This window comes from Dioscorea cayenensis, chromosome 7, assembly GCF_009730915.1.
Source record: "Dioscorea cayenensis subsp. rotundata cultivar TDr96_F1 chromosome 7, TDr96_F1_v2_PseudoChromosome.rev07_lg8_w22 25.fasta, whole genome shotgun sequence".
NCBI classification, from domain to species: domain Eukaryota; kingdom Viridiplantae; phylum Streptophyta; class Magnoliopsida; order Dioscoreales; family Dioscoreaceae; genus Dioscorea; species Dioscorea cayenensis.
The window spans coordinates 31,658,433-31,677,498 of NC_052477.1; the positions used below are offsets into that span (position 1 = coordinate 31,658,433).

Below are 19,066 nucleotides of genomic sequence, written 5' to 3' on the forward strand. Positions count from 1 at the left end.
TCTTGATTGTTTGACTTTTGTGAGTGTCGTAGAGACCTCTGAGCGATCTTTTCAAGGTGGGTACTCCTTTCTCAATATTATGTCTTAATTTCAAGCATAAACACATAGTTTTCTAGTCCTTAATGAACTTGCAGACATGCCATAGTTGAAGAACTAGCAAAGTTTGGAGCCCTTGTGCATACATGTGCTCGCAATGAAACTGAGCTTAATGAATGCCTGAAACAATGGGAAGATAAGAACTTCAAGGTCACCGGTTCTGTGTGTGATGTCTCCTTCAGTGTTCAACGAAAGAAACTAATGGAAGATGTCTCTTCTGTTTTTCAAGGAAAGCTTCACATACTTGTAAGTATAATGTAATTTTATTTTGTTGGTCTTATTAATGTGTCACTCTAAGCAATTCTATTCTTTTGCTTTTATAGATAAATAATGCAGGGACTGGTATAGTGAAACCCACAGCGGAATGCACAGCTGAAGATTACTCACATATTATGGCTACTAATTTTGAATCAGCCCTCCATTTAAGCCAACTAGCTCACCCTCTCTTGAAAACTTCATCATCAGGAAACATAGTGTTCATTTCCACCATTGGAACATTTATAGTTTATCAAGGAGGAGCAATTTATTCAGCGAGTAAAGGTAAAATTAACCAAAACCTTTTTTTTTTTTCACTAGTGTTTACTAAAATCAGTTTTTACTTTCCATTTCCAAAGGAGCAATGAATCAAATCACCAAACACCTAGCATGTGAGTGGGCCAAAGACAACATCAGAGTCAACGGCGTTGCACCTTCAGCTATTAAAACACCTCTCATTGAAAACCTCTTTGTAAGTAAGACTCATCTTCAACTGAGACTCTGAACAAAGTGTGATGAGGCTGTTTTGATACAAAACAGGGTAAAGACAGTGATTTACTGATGAAAGAAGCCTCTCGTGTTCCTCTTGGGCGTTTGGGAGAACCAGAGGAGGTGGCATCTGTTGTAGCCTTCCTTTGCCTTCCTGCAGCTTCATATGTTACAGGCCAAATCATTTGCATTGATGGAGGACGGGCACAGATTTCTTAGAATGGACAGCAACCTTCTACAAAAATTAGTGAACTTATTATTATAATCAGGATGTGAAGTAAATTACACGTTCTGTATGTTTGCTGCTGTACCACTTTAATAAGGAAGATCCTTATTATTTGCTTATTATACAAGAGACTGGAAAGGTAAAAGTAAAAAATGTTCTTAAAATATTTATCTGAGAGAGCAGAATCCTGTGTGGAAAGCATCAGTATCAGGTAGGACAAATAAAAGGTATTTCCATATATGAACCACGCTTTTTGAGGTGCAATTCAAGTACAAAAATTCTATTAGTTTTCAGAAATGCCATGTCTTCAAATTGTTTCTGATCCTTTGTTTCTGAGGAGCAATGGATCAGATTACTGTTGTTTGTTGACTTAACACGGGTTGTTCTTCGGCATCAGCTCAGAATTATATTTGTGTTTACTGGCTTGCAACTCTATTTTTTTTTTATGGTAATGTAATTAACCATTTTTTATTATAACAACAAATGACATAAAAAGATGGGCATGGCCATTGAGTCTTGCATATAATAAGCATGTAAAAGCACAAAGAACAGTTTCTCCTAGGCTTATTATAACATCTATTACAACCTGAAAATCAAGTGAGATCCCACAGGAATTAACTAAGTTCAGTGGTCAGTAAACCCCATCAGGTTCTTTGCCTTCTCGATTGCCTTGAGCTTCCTGTAACCTTCATCAGTGCCAAATAGCCTGATAGATAGAAACACTTCGGACTCAGTTAATAGGACAAAAAAAGAAACTTTTTCAGATTTGGATATGCATTGATTGGACTACAGTTGGCACTTGGCAGTAAATCTCCGGAGAGCTTATCTGCAGCTACCAAGAAGAGCCACTTAAAGTTTTTATTTATTTTTCTAAACATACAGCTATTATGAACTGTCAAACAAGGGAGACCCTGTTCATTAAGTTAGAACAATTGCCGCCATAAATATATAAATATATCATATTGTAGTAGAGCTTACCAGTCCATATAAACGAATGTCGATGCATAGTTGCCAGACTTGGTATAAAGCAGACGATGATGATAATCATGAAAATCAGAACTACAGAGGAAAAATACATATCGTATTAAGCAATAAAAAGTCCAATTCAACTGAGCAATTAAAAAAAAAAAAATTTGAAAAGACATTATCAGTAACTCACCCTCCATACAAAGGTAAAAAGTTTGAAAGGCTCCAAGGGAAATGGTAGCCACAATGAGCCTCAACTGTCTCCAAGACTCTTAGAATCATCCATAACCACATAGTGAATAGATGAGGACCAGTGAGAGCCGGACCAAGGATGGTTGCAAAGCCAAGGAATAGAATTTCAGCAGGATGGGCATACTCAGAAGTCAAACCAAATGGCGTGGCATATCTAAACATTTCATGTTCCACAAGGTCACAAGAAAGTAAAAGAACACCCACTCACACAAAAACAGTGGAGAAACAAAACTTACTCATGGTGCACATTGTGAACATGTTTGTACAGCCATTTGGTGTGAAGAACTCTATGTCCCCAGTAGAATACAAAATCCTCTAAAATGAAGTAGAAAAGCACTTGAGGTATGATGACACTCCTGCAGAATGACATTAAAAAAATCCTTAGTTTATACTAAATGAATGACATAACCAAGACTAGCAATCCCTCTCCTCCTCTCTGTTTCTTTGGGTGGTAGGTTCACTCAATTTTTCTTATTTCACCAGTTATTCATATCTTCAAAACAACTGTCCTCAAATGCCTACAAGTATCTAGCAAAGCTGTTTGGTAAGGAAGAGGTTTGGTAAGGAAGAGAGTTGTTTTCCAGTAAAATGCTTTAAACTGGATCTGTTAAGAAAATAAACAAACCAAGGATCAAAGAAAGAAAATAAATTTGAGCTTACAATGATGGCAATGGCAGACTGCTTCTCATTCCCATGAACCTGAAAGCAGGGTAGGAAGCAATCATGACTGGCAAGTTTACACAGACATGATATAAGATCAGACGTAAGATACACCTCTCTTGCGCAGCAGGAGTATTATTTTTCTTCTGCAAAAATACACAACATTATGTTTGTCACATCAAGATCACAATTTGCAAGATCAGAAAGACCATGAGGCATGTTTCATGAAACAAAAACTTATATTGCACTTTAGCATTACTATCCACAATCTAAACCAACCTTCAGAATCTAATTTTTTGAGAGTTTTCTGATGTATATATAATAAATCAACTCAGAGAGAAAGAGAGAGAGAGAGATTGTGCTGCTGGGCAAACCTGAATTTTGTATTTGCTGAAAAAAATCCTGATCGCTCAAAAAGTAAAGATGGCAGTCCAGATAAGAAAAAAAGACACTCTCGTGTATAATGAAAGTGCCCAAGGTAGCCAATTGAAAATCAGAGAAATGAGTGACTAGATACTGCATCACAGAAGTTAAAAGAGATAATGATAAATAACAAGTCAAACAATATTGAAACAAGTAGATGAACTTAAATGTTTATTAAGCACAAATGTTTTTTTGTTTTTTTGGGGAAAAAAATGTTAAGAGAAGAATACAGAGAGGCACAATAGAGAAGAAACAATAATAAGCAGGTTTAAAAATAACAACATTCTGAATCCTCACAAGAGACGAGAAAAACAGAGACAAATGCAATTTTCAAGCATGAAGAGTTTATTTCTTTGGCTATCTAAAGACAAGAATGTAACTGTGGCAAATGAGAAAACAGTGACAATGAATGCAGAATAATGGGAAGGATTTCATATTTTCATACCTGCCAGAAGGATTGGAAAGCAGACGCCATGGATGAAGCGAGTGAAAGGGGAGATCAAGATGTGAGTGAAACGGGTGAAGGTCCAGGATGGTGAAGAGGAGGAAGTGAGCAGGGTGCCCATGTGATGTGGTAGTGATTATGAGGTACTTTATTATTCACCACATGATTAAAATCTAGTGGAATCATACACGTGGCCGTCCTTTTGTTTTTTTAATTTATGTTTCTTTTGAAGTCCACGTCATCACTGAGCTTCATCTCACTCTCTCTCTCTCTCTCTCTCTCTCTCTCTCTTCTGGCATCCAGTATATATATTTATATTTACTTATTTAGTTTGGTCATAAATCATAAAATGTATTCAATGCTTTTGTCTGTCTGGATTTGTTTTCTGTTTTTTTTAATAATTTCTGGCATTGTTCTCGTTCGGTTATTTTCAATAAATTTATGATTTATTAATTTATTTAAAATAAAAAAATATTCATATTTATAGAACATAAATCAATCATAAGAAAGTAATTTTTTTTTTTTAAAGAAGTGGATAAACACAAATACATTAATAAAAAGAACAAATACAAGTAGAACATACAGAAAACTTCATTAGAAGTGAAAACAAAAAGGCACAAACAGATGAAGACAAAAAAAAAATCGATATGGACCAAAAAGACACACTGAGACACAAGGTGGAGGAGAGGGACTCTTCCAAGACTCATAACAAGCAATATGGAAACCACTAGCCAGAGAGCTCATCGTGCCTGTCGGGATCCATCTCCTCACGAAGGGGCCGAGAACTGGATGCAGTGTTGAACCACATCAATAGATTTTTTCAAGCATGTGCATCTCTCTAGCTGGGACCATTTTTGGTCCCCACAATAGAGACAAGTAATAAGACATTTTTATATTAGAAAAAGATCAAAGAGTGTGAGGTTGATCAAAAGGGCATGGCTAACGAGAGATTATGTCTCAATGAGCCATTAGACAATGGATTCTCTGTTGGATTGCATTTCAAATTTTGTTAGCCAGGTTTGTTGTTGAGCCTCATTAAGACCTATGTAGAAAATCAAGAGTGAGAGAAATGTGGTTGAGCCTAGTGGCCCCCTGTTGGACGAGTACAGCCTTAATATTTTGTCTGTTGTTTTGTTTTTTTTTTGTTATTCACTTAGGGATACCTTCTCTATAGGGGTGGACATGGGTAGCGGGAGCCAGGGTCGGGTCAGAGCTGAATATACAATCATATATTCGATGTGAGAGTGAGCTGAGCCAGTGACAGTGTTTTGATCCAAAGCCCGACCCTATTTGATTGTCGTTAGTGCAGGGCTCGAGCCCGACCCAAAAATAATTAATTTTTATGAAATAATTGAAATAACTAAATAAAAGCTACTACTACTACCCTTGAAAATTTTTCAAACGTTTTAAAAATACAATATGCAGTATTATAAATGTTTACTCTTTTCAGTTCATTATTATTATATGTATATAATTATATATATTATAAATAATATATGATATATATATTATTTATTTATCTGGTCACAGGGTAGGGTCGGGATCAAAAATTCATCCCGATCCCCAGACGCAGTGAAATTAATCGGTAACGATTTGAGTTCAGCCAAACTTTTCTAAACAGGCGCATGATTTTTTGGGGCTGGGTTCGAGACGACCATGGGTCGCCCGGCCCAGTCCTACTTCTACTATGTTAAGTTTTATCTACTGTAATGTGTTTGTGATGTCTCATTTCTAGTGGTCATTTGTTTATTTTATTTTTCTCTTTTTTTATGTGTTTGTTGATCTTTAATAAAATAAAATAATAGTTTATTTATTTTATAAAAATAATATATATATATATATATATATATATATAAAGAAGATAATTAAATATGTGACTGTTTCTCTCTAATCATATATTTTTCAAAAATGATCATGTGATACTTGTCTCTTTTTAGTGGGCATCAAATTAAATTTTCAGAAGGTCCAAATTTTAATTATCGAGATTAAAAAATACTGGAGACTAAAAATATGTTCCTAATAATTTTATATGCGGAATAGAAAAAATGATTAGTAATCTCTATTGTAGCATAAATAAAACAAACTGATTATATATTTTAATAAAAAAATAATATTTTAAATATTCTTATACTATTTATGTGTTTTGGGTATTAAAGTGAAATATATTTATATAATTAGGAGAAAATACTTATAATTTTTTTGTCCATGGACCCATATATACACACACATATTTAAATGTTATTTCGGGACAAATTTTCGAACTTTCACCTTTTAATTTTTTAATTTAAATATTAGGTCTTCTTTTGATAGCTAACTTAGTGGTATTCTTTTAAGTTGTATTAATTAAAAGATTAAAATTGATTATAGTATGATAACAATATCTAAAAACATCACTCAAAAAGATCAAATTATCAAAAGATTGGTATGGAAATGCATGTGATTTTTAAAAAAATAAATTTATTCACTTTTATTTATAATATGTGATCGAAATGATAATCAAGATTATTAAGCAACTATTGGCATATATATAAAGTTAATATCCTCCATCGTGTCCATCGTGCGCCAATAAGATAGGGTACAAAAGCACTATAAATATTTATATGTATATATATATAGATATACATAAGTGTGTGTATATAATAATTTAATATATACACTCGAGTTGTTTTTTTGAGAATTAGATGCACACACCCTGTTAAATGACCTAATGAAGTCATAAGTCATATATATATATATATGATATTTTTAATATATTATTAAAATCTTGGAGGTAGGTTGAGATTTCACATTTATGATTTATGGCCTGTGTTGAGCATCACGAGCACAAGATCGTGTCCCCACTCTCCCTCGGATATTGTGCCAATTTATTGCAGTGGGAATTAATAAATAAATAATAAAATTTTCGAGAATATGCGCGTGACTTAAGACCTCATTAATATCTAGTATTATTACTAAGTGAAGTGATCTTTTGTCGTTATTGAAAAATTCAAAAATTTTAGTAAGGTACTCCATATAAAATATAGAGGATCAAACCTCTATGCACGTTCACATATTTAAAATTTGTGAACATTGACACTATTTAATAAACAGTATTACTGTACTTATAAACAGTAGTACAATAAAAAATAGGATGTACAGTAAAAATAAAATTAAAACTAATGACTTCATTAATCTAAAATTAACTCTCACTAAGATTATTAGCATTCTGGGCACGCCTACTGACGTCCACAGTAACCTTTGTCTCTAAAATAGTGAAATTTTTTAAGTAGGCCACAAAACTTTCGCCTCATTTTCACTTTGATCATCCGAACTTAAATTTCGTATCAATTTGATCACTCAACTTTAATTTGATTTCAACGCGGTAATAAATCAAAGATTTCAACCCCAATCGATTATACGACTGCTCTAAAAATCTAAAGTCAGTCCTCTCATTAACTACATTATTAAATTTATTAGAGATGTCCACGTCATCTAAAAAGAGCTACATCATTCATTCAGGATGAAATCTGCTGATTTATTACCAAGTCGAAATGAAATTAAAAATTAAGTGACTAAACTGATCACAAATCAAGTTTAGTGATTAAAGTGAGGATGAGCCAAAGTTTATGACTTACTAAAAAATTTACCCCTCTAAAATATATATATATATAAAGCTGTGACTGACTATGACTTCATACAACTGGTAGTAGTTAGCATGTGCCATGTCTATTTTGTGTATGTTCTGCATGCTGTCTTTGTATGAGTGTGAGATGGAAGTTTAATTTAAAATAGAATATATATTTTTAGAAAACTCAGGCATTGAAGTTTTACGAAAAATGGTATGACCATTTAACTAAATTTCAATTAAAAAGAACCACAAAATTCAAGATTTCAATAAATATGAATTTGAATTGATTAATCTCTTTTTACAAAAAGTTATTTTAAATTTTTTATATTATCTTTAAAACGATTTTGATAAATTAAACTTGTGTTCTCTGGATTGACCTTTATTAGATGAGGAGATCTATAAGTCAAATATGTATCAAAGTAAGAGTATATGCGTGTGTGTATCTATATATGCTAATCTTGACAATTAGTAGTGATTAAGATAAAAAGTTACTAAAGGAATATATCATTTAAATTAATCTTAGTTTTTGATGTCAAATTGCTGGGAAACAACCAACGGGCTTGTAGCCCAACGGTAAATCCTCAATTTCAAAAAAATGAGGACGTTGTGATAATTTCCCTGCCCACATACGGCTTACTGGAGAAGGTATTCCAATTTGTTTGAGAGCTCTTCCTCATTGGCTTTCACCACCTTATTTTCAGGCAGGGTCTTGGTGTGTTTGTCTTCTTGAAAATCATGTGATTGTTCATTATCTGAGGAGGGTTGTGGGGAGCTATCAGGTCTGGGCTGAGAAGGAGGAAAAAGAAAAAGAATGATTATTATAGCCCACTGAAATTGAGCTTGTCACTACAAACAAGGCCATTTAGTGGATTGGAGGCCCAGAATTGCTCTGGTTTATTAATTATTGCTTTTTGTGATGCAACAACTGTTTATTAATTATCAAAGTCATTCTTGTTTACTACTCCACTTTTATTGTTTATTATTCAACGCATTGCATGAGTCCCGAGGCATTTCAAAACTTAATATTGATTGATGGAGACATTTGTGAGTAGAGAGAGTGCTTTCAGCAAGGTAAGGTGAAGACTGGAGACTTGTCACTTGTCAATCTCTTGCTTCGTTTGCAAGGAAACCAATCACCCAACCTTACTGGTCAGTACAGAATCCACCCATGACTCACTCCATCAATCATTGTATTTCTCTAATAGTTCCAATCAACCTTGATGATATTCGCATAGTCTTTAATGTATTACCCTCTCTCCATCCGTTTAGTTTTTAGTTTTCGTGTTGGGTCTATTTTTATTTATTTATTATATTAAAATTTTTATGTAATATTAAATAATAATTTTATAATTTAATATGTTTATATAATTTTTAACAAAATAAAATCAACTAAAGCATTAAATTATAGTTATCTACTAATGATGTTTTAAATAAAAGGGGTAATTTTTGAAAATAATAAATTTTTATAAAACATAAACAAATAACTAATTTTGATCATTTTTAAATTAATTAAATGTCACAACTATAAAAACGGAGAGAGTATTTTAAACTCTATTTTTATTAATTAAATATGATATATTTATTTACACTTTCACACACACACAACAATAATGAAATATTTCTAAAATTGCAAACCACCTATTAATGAATAGGGGTTTGAAAAATCGACGAGAGATATTAAACCTCCCCATATTTCATTAGATAAAAATTATTTTTAATAAAATAAATAAATCATAAATTATCGGAAAAACAGAAAACAAAAACAGTACTACAAACTCATAGCAGAACAAAGTATAATCAGTGAGTGATTTTATAATTTTTTATTTTATTTAATTTTATTTAAATAGGAGAAGAAAAGGAGTAAGATTGACGGGCCCGGACATGGGTCAAGCCCGTCAATGGCCGTCGTCCTCGACTCCTCGTTTACTCGCCTTTACATACACATCAATGTGATTCCATTTCCACAGAACCAACGAGCTTCAAATTTGCTCAACACTCTTGGACGACTCATCACTCGCCCAGACTCAAGATCGAGGCTAGAAGCATCTAAAAGGTGATTCCAATCCTTTCTTTCTTTCATGATCTTCTCTGTCTGTAATTTTTTTTTTTAATTTTTTCATATTCTTTCAGTTTTTACCCGAAAAAAACTTGTGTTTTTCTAAGATTTGTTTAGATTTTTTTTTTTTAGTATTTCAGAAGCTATTGCATATAAAATTACATTAAGGAAAGATCAAAAGGAATCTCCGCTTTAACTGATAGTTCATGTGATTTATAAACGCTGATCTTCCTACTGGCCAAGATACATGGCCCCTCAACCGTTACTGAAGTGGTTATTCCATATAAGATAATTATTTTTACTTGAAACATGGTTGTTTTAGAAGTGCTTTGGAAAAAGAAGAAAAACTTTAGTATCTAAAAACACATGGCGGTTGTACTTCTGAGAAGCATAAATTACTTTGATATAAAAGACTTTATTCATCCTCAATTGCTATGGTTGCACTTAAAAGAGTATCTGCAATCTAGTGAAGTATGATTTGGTTTGTTCTTGACTCAGTACTTGTCTTGTATGCTCCACCTCATTCTTTTAGTTAGTATCATGAACTTGTTATTTTCTCTAGTTAATATGATTTTCATTATTTTTATGGCCATCAATTATTTGAAAGCTTTAACTTTGTTGCCTTTGGATTAGCATTTTACATGTTGAAGAATCTTGGTCTATTATGTCTATCTTAATACATGTGGTTTATCCACCTTTTCCAAAATTTAAACAGAAAAACAACGGATCTTGGTGTATTTCACTGGCATATAATGCAGAGCTGAATTGTCGATTTGATTTGACACTTCTTACAAAGATCAGTGAATCATATAGGATAATGGAGTCTTGCCTTAAAGACATTCTTAATTTGCTCAAACCCTTGGAAACTGATCGAGCTCAGAGATTGAATGTAATTGATGAACTTTCATCGATTCTCAGATCACAAATAAGTTTGAAAGGTACATTTTCTCTTTTCCAACAAGCAATGCAATTAGCAACTCAAAGGCATTGTTAATTGTTGTTGATTCATTTCTGTATCTGTGAACTGAGCCAAACCAATAAGATTTACTGACTTGGATGTAAATTTCCAACACAGATACACTTGTCAGGCCATTTGGATCATTTGTCTCAAACCTCTACTCCAAATGGGGTGACTTGGACATTTCTGTTGATTATCCAAATTCTGTTACTAGGCAACGCCAACAGGATTTCCTATGGGCGATTATGAGAGCATTAAGAAGGGCTGGTACTTGTTCTTTCATTCAGCAATTTTTCATGTTATTTATGGAGCCAGTTCTTTCTCTCTCATCTCATTATAGTCCACTTATTCCCATGTTCTGATATTGTGCAGGGCAACATGTCAGGGAAACTTTGTTGTTGTTGTTGTTGTTGTTATTATTAAATTTATGGATAAACCACATTTCAAATGGGAATACAGTCAGCAACATCATTGATTCTGCTTATAACACAAATGCATACTATGCTCATCGTATGATATGAGCTATGATTTCATGTAGTATGAAATTTCAAACAATGTGTGGTTATTTCTGATCATTTGTGCTTTATGGAAGGATTCCTGTCTAACATGCATGCCATTCTGTGAGTTAGTATGGTTTTTAGGAAGATATGGGATGTGGCTTGCAGGTTTGAAGACCAAAATTTGAAAATCTTAATGGTTGTACTATGCAGATGTGCCTTTATCAAAAAACTATGTAGATGTGAGTGATTCCTTTGTATGGTCTTCAAATATCAAGTTAGTGCCTTCCCATGATTTAGTTGTTCATGTTTGATATTCATCCCAAAATTCGAATCTCTATCTCTCTTGCAGACATAGCCATCCTGACTAGAAATTTGTTGTTCAGGTTTTGCACACAACTGCAACGTTATTGAAAACGCAAGAGTTCCAGTTCTTAAATTTCAGAGCAATTACGGAATATCTCGTGTGACATTTCAATTAATAATCATATCGGCCAAATCAAGTCCAAAATGCTCCTTTTGGATCTCAGACATAGATGAACGCTTTCATGACATGGTTTTTACTGGTCCGTTCTTGTTTCACTGAAGAGAATTTCAATTTGCCCCCCACCCTCCCCTCCCTTTTAGTTGTATGTAACCTTATTTGATGCAGGTCAAGGAATGGGCCAAAGCACAAGACATCAACAACCCAAAGGAAGGAACTTTGAATTCATACTCACTTTGTTTGATGGTTATTTACCATTTTCAGGTTCTATCAGTTCAGACTTCAGTGTGCTTATCTATTCAAATTTCTCCTCTGCAGTTTGAAGTTTAGATACCTTTGAAATGCTTCATTTTCTTACATTTGATAGTGTCATCTAATTTTATGTCACAGACATGTACCCCTCCGATTTTACCACCTCTTAAGGAAATCTATGAAGGAAATGTTGCTGATGCTATCACTGGTAATGTCTTGGTAGATTCTTTTCATGGTTTATGTTACACAACCTGGAAACAAGCATGTTTTTGTCTATAGCAATGAAGGTTTGCCATTTTATTGCATAATCCTCTACATTTCTGTTAGACAAGTTATTCCTAAGTAGCTGATAGGTCCTACTGCTTGATTGTTGTGTGCATGGCTGATCTTTAATACAGGAACAACAGCTTTTACTGAGCGCCGCATACGAGATGTATGTTTAGCAAATATAGCTCGTTTCAAATCTCAGGTTTACAGGCAGAAAAATAAAAGCTCTTTGTCTCAGCTGCTCATTGAATTCTTTCAAAAGGTAATGCTGATACTTTGAGGCACTTATCTGTAAAAATCTGAAGAAGAGTTGGGAGTAATTATTTTTAATCATTAGAGCAGAGCCCATCTGTTCTCAGTTTATTTTTTTTATTTTTCTGAAGGATGAAGTATTTCATCTCTAGTGTCCGCCTAGTTATGACACCTTATGTTAATGCAGTTCTCCAACATTGGCTCAATTTCCTCAACAAATGCTTTCTGCACCTACACAGGCCGGATGGGAACTAGATATCTGATAAAAACTCGTGCTTTGTCGGTAAGAGCAACTTGTGTCCTCTGCAAAAGAATTACAGTGTCAATGTTGATGTTGGGATTCAATTCATGCTTTTCCAGATTGAAGATCCTTTCGAGCAAACTGAGAATACCGCTAGAGCTGTTGGCTGGGCAGAGTTGAACATAATATCCAGAGCTTTTAGAGAGGCCTACAGGTTGTTTTCTTCAAGAAATGTTGGTTCAGACAGGACTGCTTTGCTTACTTATCTAGTCCGACCAAGTATCCGCTCTCAACTTCGGGGAGGATTACACATTATCGATGATGATGACAATGATGATGATGATGATGATGATGATGATGAAACAATGGAAAATCGCTTTCGTGACACTTTAACTATCAGTCACGCTTCAAACACAAGCTCATCCAGAAGCATAGGGAGGATGTGGACTGGCAGCAGCAGGGTCTTCTTTAATGATTAAATCCATTGTTGATGTTGTTCAGCAGTGGAATCAAGCAAACTTATAACTTGACCTTCAATGTGTTGCCGGTTGAAAAACTCTGAATTTGCACTTGTAATTTCGAGCGTGTCTTTGAAATGTATTTCTCAAATATCTAATTTGAGGAATGACTCAATGAATAGCAGCTCAAATCTGGTTTTTTAATAAATGTGGTTTATCATTTTGTTAATATATATATATATAAGCTCAGTAACAAGTAAAATATGTTAAAATCGTTCAAGTGTTTTTGTTTTTTAATGAAAATTTTTCACTGTTAACTAGTGACTGGATAATAGTCCCGTAATATATAAATTTTTGTTAATTCCCAAATATCTAATTTCAGGGATCACTGAATGAATGGTAACTTAGTAATAAGTAAATATGTTAATCAACAGCATAAGACGCATGTGTTGGAACATGAGATTTATAGGCATGCCTATACAAAACTAGGTGCGTTTATTCCGAATATAAAGGTATGTCTCCCATACAGAAAAAATAAAAGAAGACCAAAAGCCCAATTTCTAGGCTGTGTATGAATTAAGAAAAAGAACAGTTTAAAAAAATACATTACAGTCCCTGGTCCATAATCAACAACCAAAAAACAGGGTGAGAAAATAGAAGATAAGGAACATAAATTATTTTCTGGTTCACAAGAAAGTTCAAACCAGCTAGCTATACAAACCTTGCCACCTGTCACGGTCCTCCCGCCCTTACACCACCTTTGAAGTGTGTCCAAGCTGAGATTGAGAATGTATACCTTCATCAAGTGAGGAACTGAACAACAAACAGAAAATTCTCAACCGCGCAGCAATTGCTTCTGGCACATGATCACTTTCCTGCTTGCATAGGGCCCTTCAGCAGTGTCACGCACTTCAGTCCTCCAACCCATGGCTTCTGTTATTCCTTTGATCTCATTAACGATAAATCTAGAGTCACGGATGTAAGCACCCGACCACCAGGCGAAGTATGCGATCCATCTCCAACAGTATCCCAGAGATGTTACACCTGAATTTTGCGAGATGAAAAGTATAAGCCATAGTTATTACAGTCATTTATATAAGCAAGATGCTAAACTTCAATCAGCCAATAAATCCTTCAGAAGTTTTCTAAATGCTTTTATTTGTAGGTTTGTTTGTTGAATGCTATTGGTTTGTATAGTTCATGAGGGTCTAAATAAAGGACTATAATGGAAACCGCATGAATATGAAACAGTGCAAAATTTTGATGCCACTAGGGGAGGTAATAGTCACCTTTTGTGCTCTCTTGAGAAAAGACCAGATGCATGCAGTAAGTCATACGTTCTTGGATATGAATCAAAAGGCTCACACCTGCAGAAATAACAAAAGTTGGGTTCTGAGCAATTACAATGATAATCAGCAGAAGCAGTAACAGGAGAATCATTCCATCAATTTATTAATAATATTTACATAAAATGAAAGAAATTATGACCTTGAAAATTCAATGAAGAAACTGAATGCTTGCTATTATTGCAATGTTAAAATAAAAGCGTGCAGCACTTACCAGTCATGGTTAACACCTATTAGTCCTCGATCATATATTACAGGCAGTGTATTGGGTCCACTAACAGGGACAACATTCATAACCCAGCAATCAATTTTCAGGTCGCTAAGGGCAGCTGCAAACCTGCCATGAACAAAAAATGATGGATGCAATAATGAAGGCACACAAATAACTCACACGCATAGCTTGGGTAATATAGAAGAAACCCCAGTACCTACCCTCCAAATCCAGCCCTCATGTCCATTACATTCCGCAATTTCATTTTGTCCATATGGAAAACACGCACATAGCCTTCAATTATGTCATTCCAGTAATTTGACTCTGCTTTGAAGAGTTCTTTCTTCGATAAATATGCATCCATCTGTACATCCTGAAGCCTGTCTGGTGGCTCATGCAGACGAGCAGGCCATGCTTTAATATTTGATCCATACCCATTCTCAGGTAGACGGGTGATGCATGCCTTTAGATCAACATACCTTAAAAATTTGATGTGAAAAATCAATAGAGTGAATGCAGAACTAACTCAATTAAGGAGGAAAAGAGCTGCAATGTAACATTTACAAGAGCCAAAATAAAAAATAAGCCTAAACATGTGCCCTAAAAATTCAATATCTGATCAAGATTCAATATATCCTCAGCAGACCGCAAATGAGTTCTTAAAAGAAATTGTTTCCAAATTATTCCAGGACAAAGTTTTACAGCTAATTTACTGTTTTTGGAACGCAGGGATGACTTCCTGCTTCCCTTTTGCAGCACATAATGCCAAGAATAAACTATTGGCAACAGTGGCAAATCAAGGTTGTTGCCATTAGAAATATCAGCAACCAATCTTGGATACTTTTTATTCTTCACCTTAAATTATCTCTGAGAATTCGTAATTTAAAGAAAGAAAAATATTTTAGAGACAGGAAAGTTAAAATATTTTGAAATTACCAGACACTATTTGGATCATCCTTTGGATCACATAGTGGAGGTTGCGCTCCAGGATCACGATTGATGTAGCACCTGTTATCCAAAGGCTTCCTCCATATTGCAATATATCCCTCTTTTTTCACAAGTTCCCAACAAATTCGTCCAGTAAGCTCCTCCATCTCTATATATATGTAGCACATGCCAGGATAAAAGTTAGTACCTTTAATTAAAAAATATATCCAAATTCCATAGGATCAGTTAAACTTATTTGAGCCACAAACTCCATTTCAATGACACCACTGGTACATTCATTTATCACAGCAGGTCATTACAATGGGTGCCAAAAAATTTACATGTGTACATATTATTGACAAATTCAAAGTAACGCATCTTACAAAAAATATAACCAATAGCAATATATCATAATAATACCACATCTTATCAAATATTAAGGGAACCAGAGGGAACAGTTTACATATTTATGACAGAGGTGGGCCAAAAGAAAGACATTAGCACCTTGATGTTGATCTAGTCATGTTTTCTCTCATGAAAAGGAAAAGGAAAGGAGAGATTAAGAATACAACCTACAAATTCTAAGTAATGATTTGAAATCAAGATGAAGAAGAACAAAAAATATATGGAAAGGTAAACCCTGTGGCCATTGCTGCTGTGGATGTAAAATTAAATACCATGGAACAAAATAAATTAAATTGTATGTTCAGTGGCATATTAGAAACAAATAGTTAAATTTTTTTCTTTCTTTTAAGTCAACAGTCATTTAAGTACCTTTCCACGCTTCTTGTTGGCTTGCTTCATGTTTATATACAGGCTGTGCTGCCCAAGCAAAATACCCTCCAGCTCTGAGCATTCTGTTAACCTCAAGAAGCAAAATACCATCTGCATATAATAAGTCAGGAAGCCTAATTAGTACAGCCATTCCATGCGATTCTTGACAAGGTAAAAAAAATTTTTGATTAAATCTTCGATCAAACTGAAATGGGGTTCATGGTAAATAAATATTCAGTCCTGTGCAAGGCTACAGAATTTTATAGTTAAGACTACCAGCAGTAGAACTGTTATGATCAGTTGTCCCAGCATTAAGTATGAAACAAAAGGCAAGAATCTCGATGGACAAAGCAACAGGATTTAATTGTGGTTAAAAAAAGAAAAAAATGGAAAAAAATACCTACAGCTTCCAAGCACTACAAAAGACTTCTATTTTTGTGATTATAGTAGGTTTACTATCATATCCAATATTCAAGTTATAGTTAATATATTTAACAAGTATATTCCTTTCGATACTGCTTCCTCTTCATAATAACAAAACAAGTTATGAGTGCATGTCGCAAAACAAGAGCCATGAAAAAATATTTGGTTTAAAAATACTGGAGTTTCCAGAAGGATCAGCTCTCAATAGGAAGCCTACAAAGCTTTTCCATTGTTTAATTTACTCAGCTTGAACATGAAAAGAGGAAAATCATCACACAGGTCAGCTACAAAAATGACATACAGTCATAGTCATGCATAGCAAGTGACATATGAAGTGGTATTAATTCACTTTGCATGAGCATAATATGATATCATCCAAAGGTGTCACATATAGTGTAAAAAGGATGTACCATCACGGGTCCAATTTATTCGACACCTTGAACAATGGATTAGGTCAAATGCCTGGCTTGGATACAATAGTCGCCGTGTTGAAAAAGCTGCTATAAAAGCAGGCATGCCACGCTCAAGAGCAAACTGGATCTGGTTTTCATGAACATCTTTTGGAGCCATTGACAAGGTAAGCACATTCCTTGATAGGAGAAAGGCACCAAAACTTGCTACTCCACATCCAACATCTAAGACAACTCTCGTATGATTACCAAATGCAATATCTGGAACCATCTGCAAAACACATGTAAAGGACAGAGACATGCAAAAGTCAAACAAAGGCAAGAGCAGAAACAGTTAGCAGGGCACTTTAAAAGTGTAAGAAACCTGGGACATCTGATCCAGATATTGATCAGCTCCATGTATAAACTGAGTTCCACCACCAGGAAACTTGAATTTATCACCATCCTTTGAAATCCAATTCTGGCCTCCTTTATCTTCCACCAAGCGTTGGTGTGGCACATTGCTATACCAAACCTGTCAGGAATCAAAACACTACACTCTAGTTCAAGAATCTCCACATGAATAAGTGATACAAAGGTCCAAAACAGTAACTTGACGCATGAAGAGCCTAATGTCGAGTAAATCCCAACTAATTAGAAGCCAAATTTAAGTTTACACTGAAATGGTAGTAAGAAAAAAAAAAAGTACAGACCTCATCTCTGCTTCTCGGCCAGGGGATTGGAGTCTTATAATCCTTAGGAGCTGGAACAAGGCAATTCAGGCCCTTCCCTTCTCCAGGACAATGCCGTTCAAACCTTTCCCCTTTCTCAGTAGACTTGAGCTTCTTGATCGCCTCCTCATTATCCAAACAAGGAATGTATTCCCTCATACTCTCAAGACAAAATCCAAACTTCGGCAGCTTACCCTCACTTCCCGCCTCTCCTTTCCCCAATATCTTGCGAACTGTTACTACCATCAGTGCCGTTATCCCATTTGTCAACCAGATCTGGATCAAACTCACCGACATTGAAGTCCTCCGTCATCGTCCCATTCTCATCTAAGATCCCAAACCTCTCCGGCGGTGTCGGCGGGGGGAGCGAGGACGAGAGATCCGACGGAGACGCATCCATGGTTGGTGTGGCAGAGATGTTGGAGATGAGAGCCGAGACATCAACAGAGAGGTTGGCATTGGGGGAGATGGCGACAGAGCCATCGTGATTGGAGTTGGAATTGGTGTAGAAGACAAGCTGAGGATAAGCGTCGGACCAGTGCTTACCGAGAAAGAAAGAGGCAACGGAGGCGAGGACGAGGACAGAGACCCTGAGGAAGAGGGGAGACTTGAGCGCATCTCCGACCTCGCCAGAGCTTTTCATCCCCGTTGGTGGTGGGCTTTCGCGAGGGAATCGAGGGAAAAGCTCGCTACATCAGTGTGAGCAATGATATAGGCTGGAGATGTTTCAGAGGCTCACTAACATCGAGAGAAAGCGAGCGAGAACGACGGGGGAAGCCTTCAAGGCACGGCAGGGCACGGCACGGCACGGCGATGAAACAAAGTTGGATCGGATCCAAATTTTACTAGATCCGATGCATCGCTTAGAGCTCAAGTCACCCATTTAAGTCACCCATTTGTCCGCATACGGAGAAATACAGAAGTCTAAGACAACAAGAAGAACACCTGTATTTCATTTAGGTTCGTTGTATATAACATGATGCATGTTACAAGCTCAACTTGGAAAATTATATATATATATATATTTTTTATTATTACGTGATAAAATTAATCCTAGTGTCCCACTTCTAGTGGGTCATTTTTTTTAATATATTTTTTTTGTGTTTGTTGATTATTAATAAATTTGTAGTTTATCCACTTCATTTAAAAAAATTTACTAGACTAAACACATATAATTAAAAATAATGTCATGTATTTTCTCTGTTTGAAAGAGAGTGAAGGCATGTTTGATATAGGGTTTGTGTGCTCCTTGTTATTATTTATTTATTTTTTAAAAAAATAGATAAATAATTGACTCATTGAAAAAATAAAAAGTACAAACAGATAAAATAAAAACAAATAAAAAATGAAACTAAATAGTTAATCACTAGAGGTGAAACAC

The 19,066-nt window shown here is 34.9% G+C and overlaps 2 protein-coding genes and 2 pseudogenes across 2 annotated transcripts; 2 read left to right on the plus strand and 2 right to left on the minus strand.

Moving 5' to 3' along the window:
• Window positions 1-126: 126 nt before the first annotated feature.
• Window positions 127-1,161, plus strand: LOC120265963 (noroxomaritidine/norcraugsodine reductase-like; the record flags this gene model as incomplete). The annotated part of the gene is made up of 4 exons (XM_039273909.1): window positions 127-342; window positions 420-636; window positions 711-823; window positions 892-1,161. Coding segments are annotated over 4 exons (714 nt in total), but the record flags the coding sequence as incomplete, so codon positions are not given.
• A 424-nt stretch (window positions 1,162-1,585) lies between these two features.
• LOC120265960 lies at window positions 1,586-3,939 on the minus strand (annotated as a pseudogene).
• Window positions 3,940-10,253: 6,314 nt separating this feature from the next.
• LOC120265966 lies at window positions 10,254-13,086 on the plus strand (annotated as a pseudogene).
• Window positions 13,087-13,362: 276 nt separating this feature from the next.
• LOC120265964 (probable methyltransferase PMT11) lies at window positions 13,363-18,526 on the minus strand. The gene is given in 11 exon segments (XM_039273910.1): window positions 13,363-13,878; window positions 13,880-13,928; window positions 14,174-14,251; window positions 14,445-14,567; window positions 14,663-14,920; window positions 15,378-15,537; window positions 16,143-16,253; window positions 16,976-17,246; window positions 17,340-17,489; window positions 17,668-17,897; window positions 17,929-18,526. Coding segments are annotated over 11 exon segments (1,989 nt in total). The 5' UTR covers window positions 18,329-18,526; the 3' UTR covers window positions 13,363-13,719.
• Window positions 18,527-19,066: the final 540 nt, after the last annotated feature.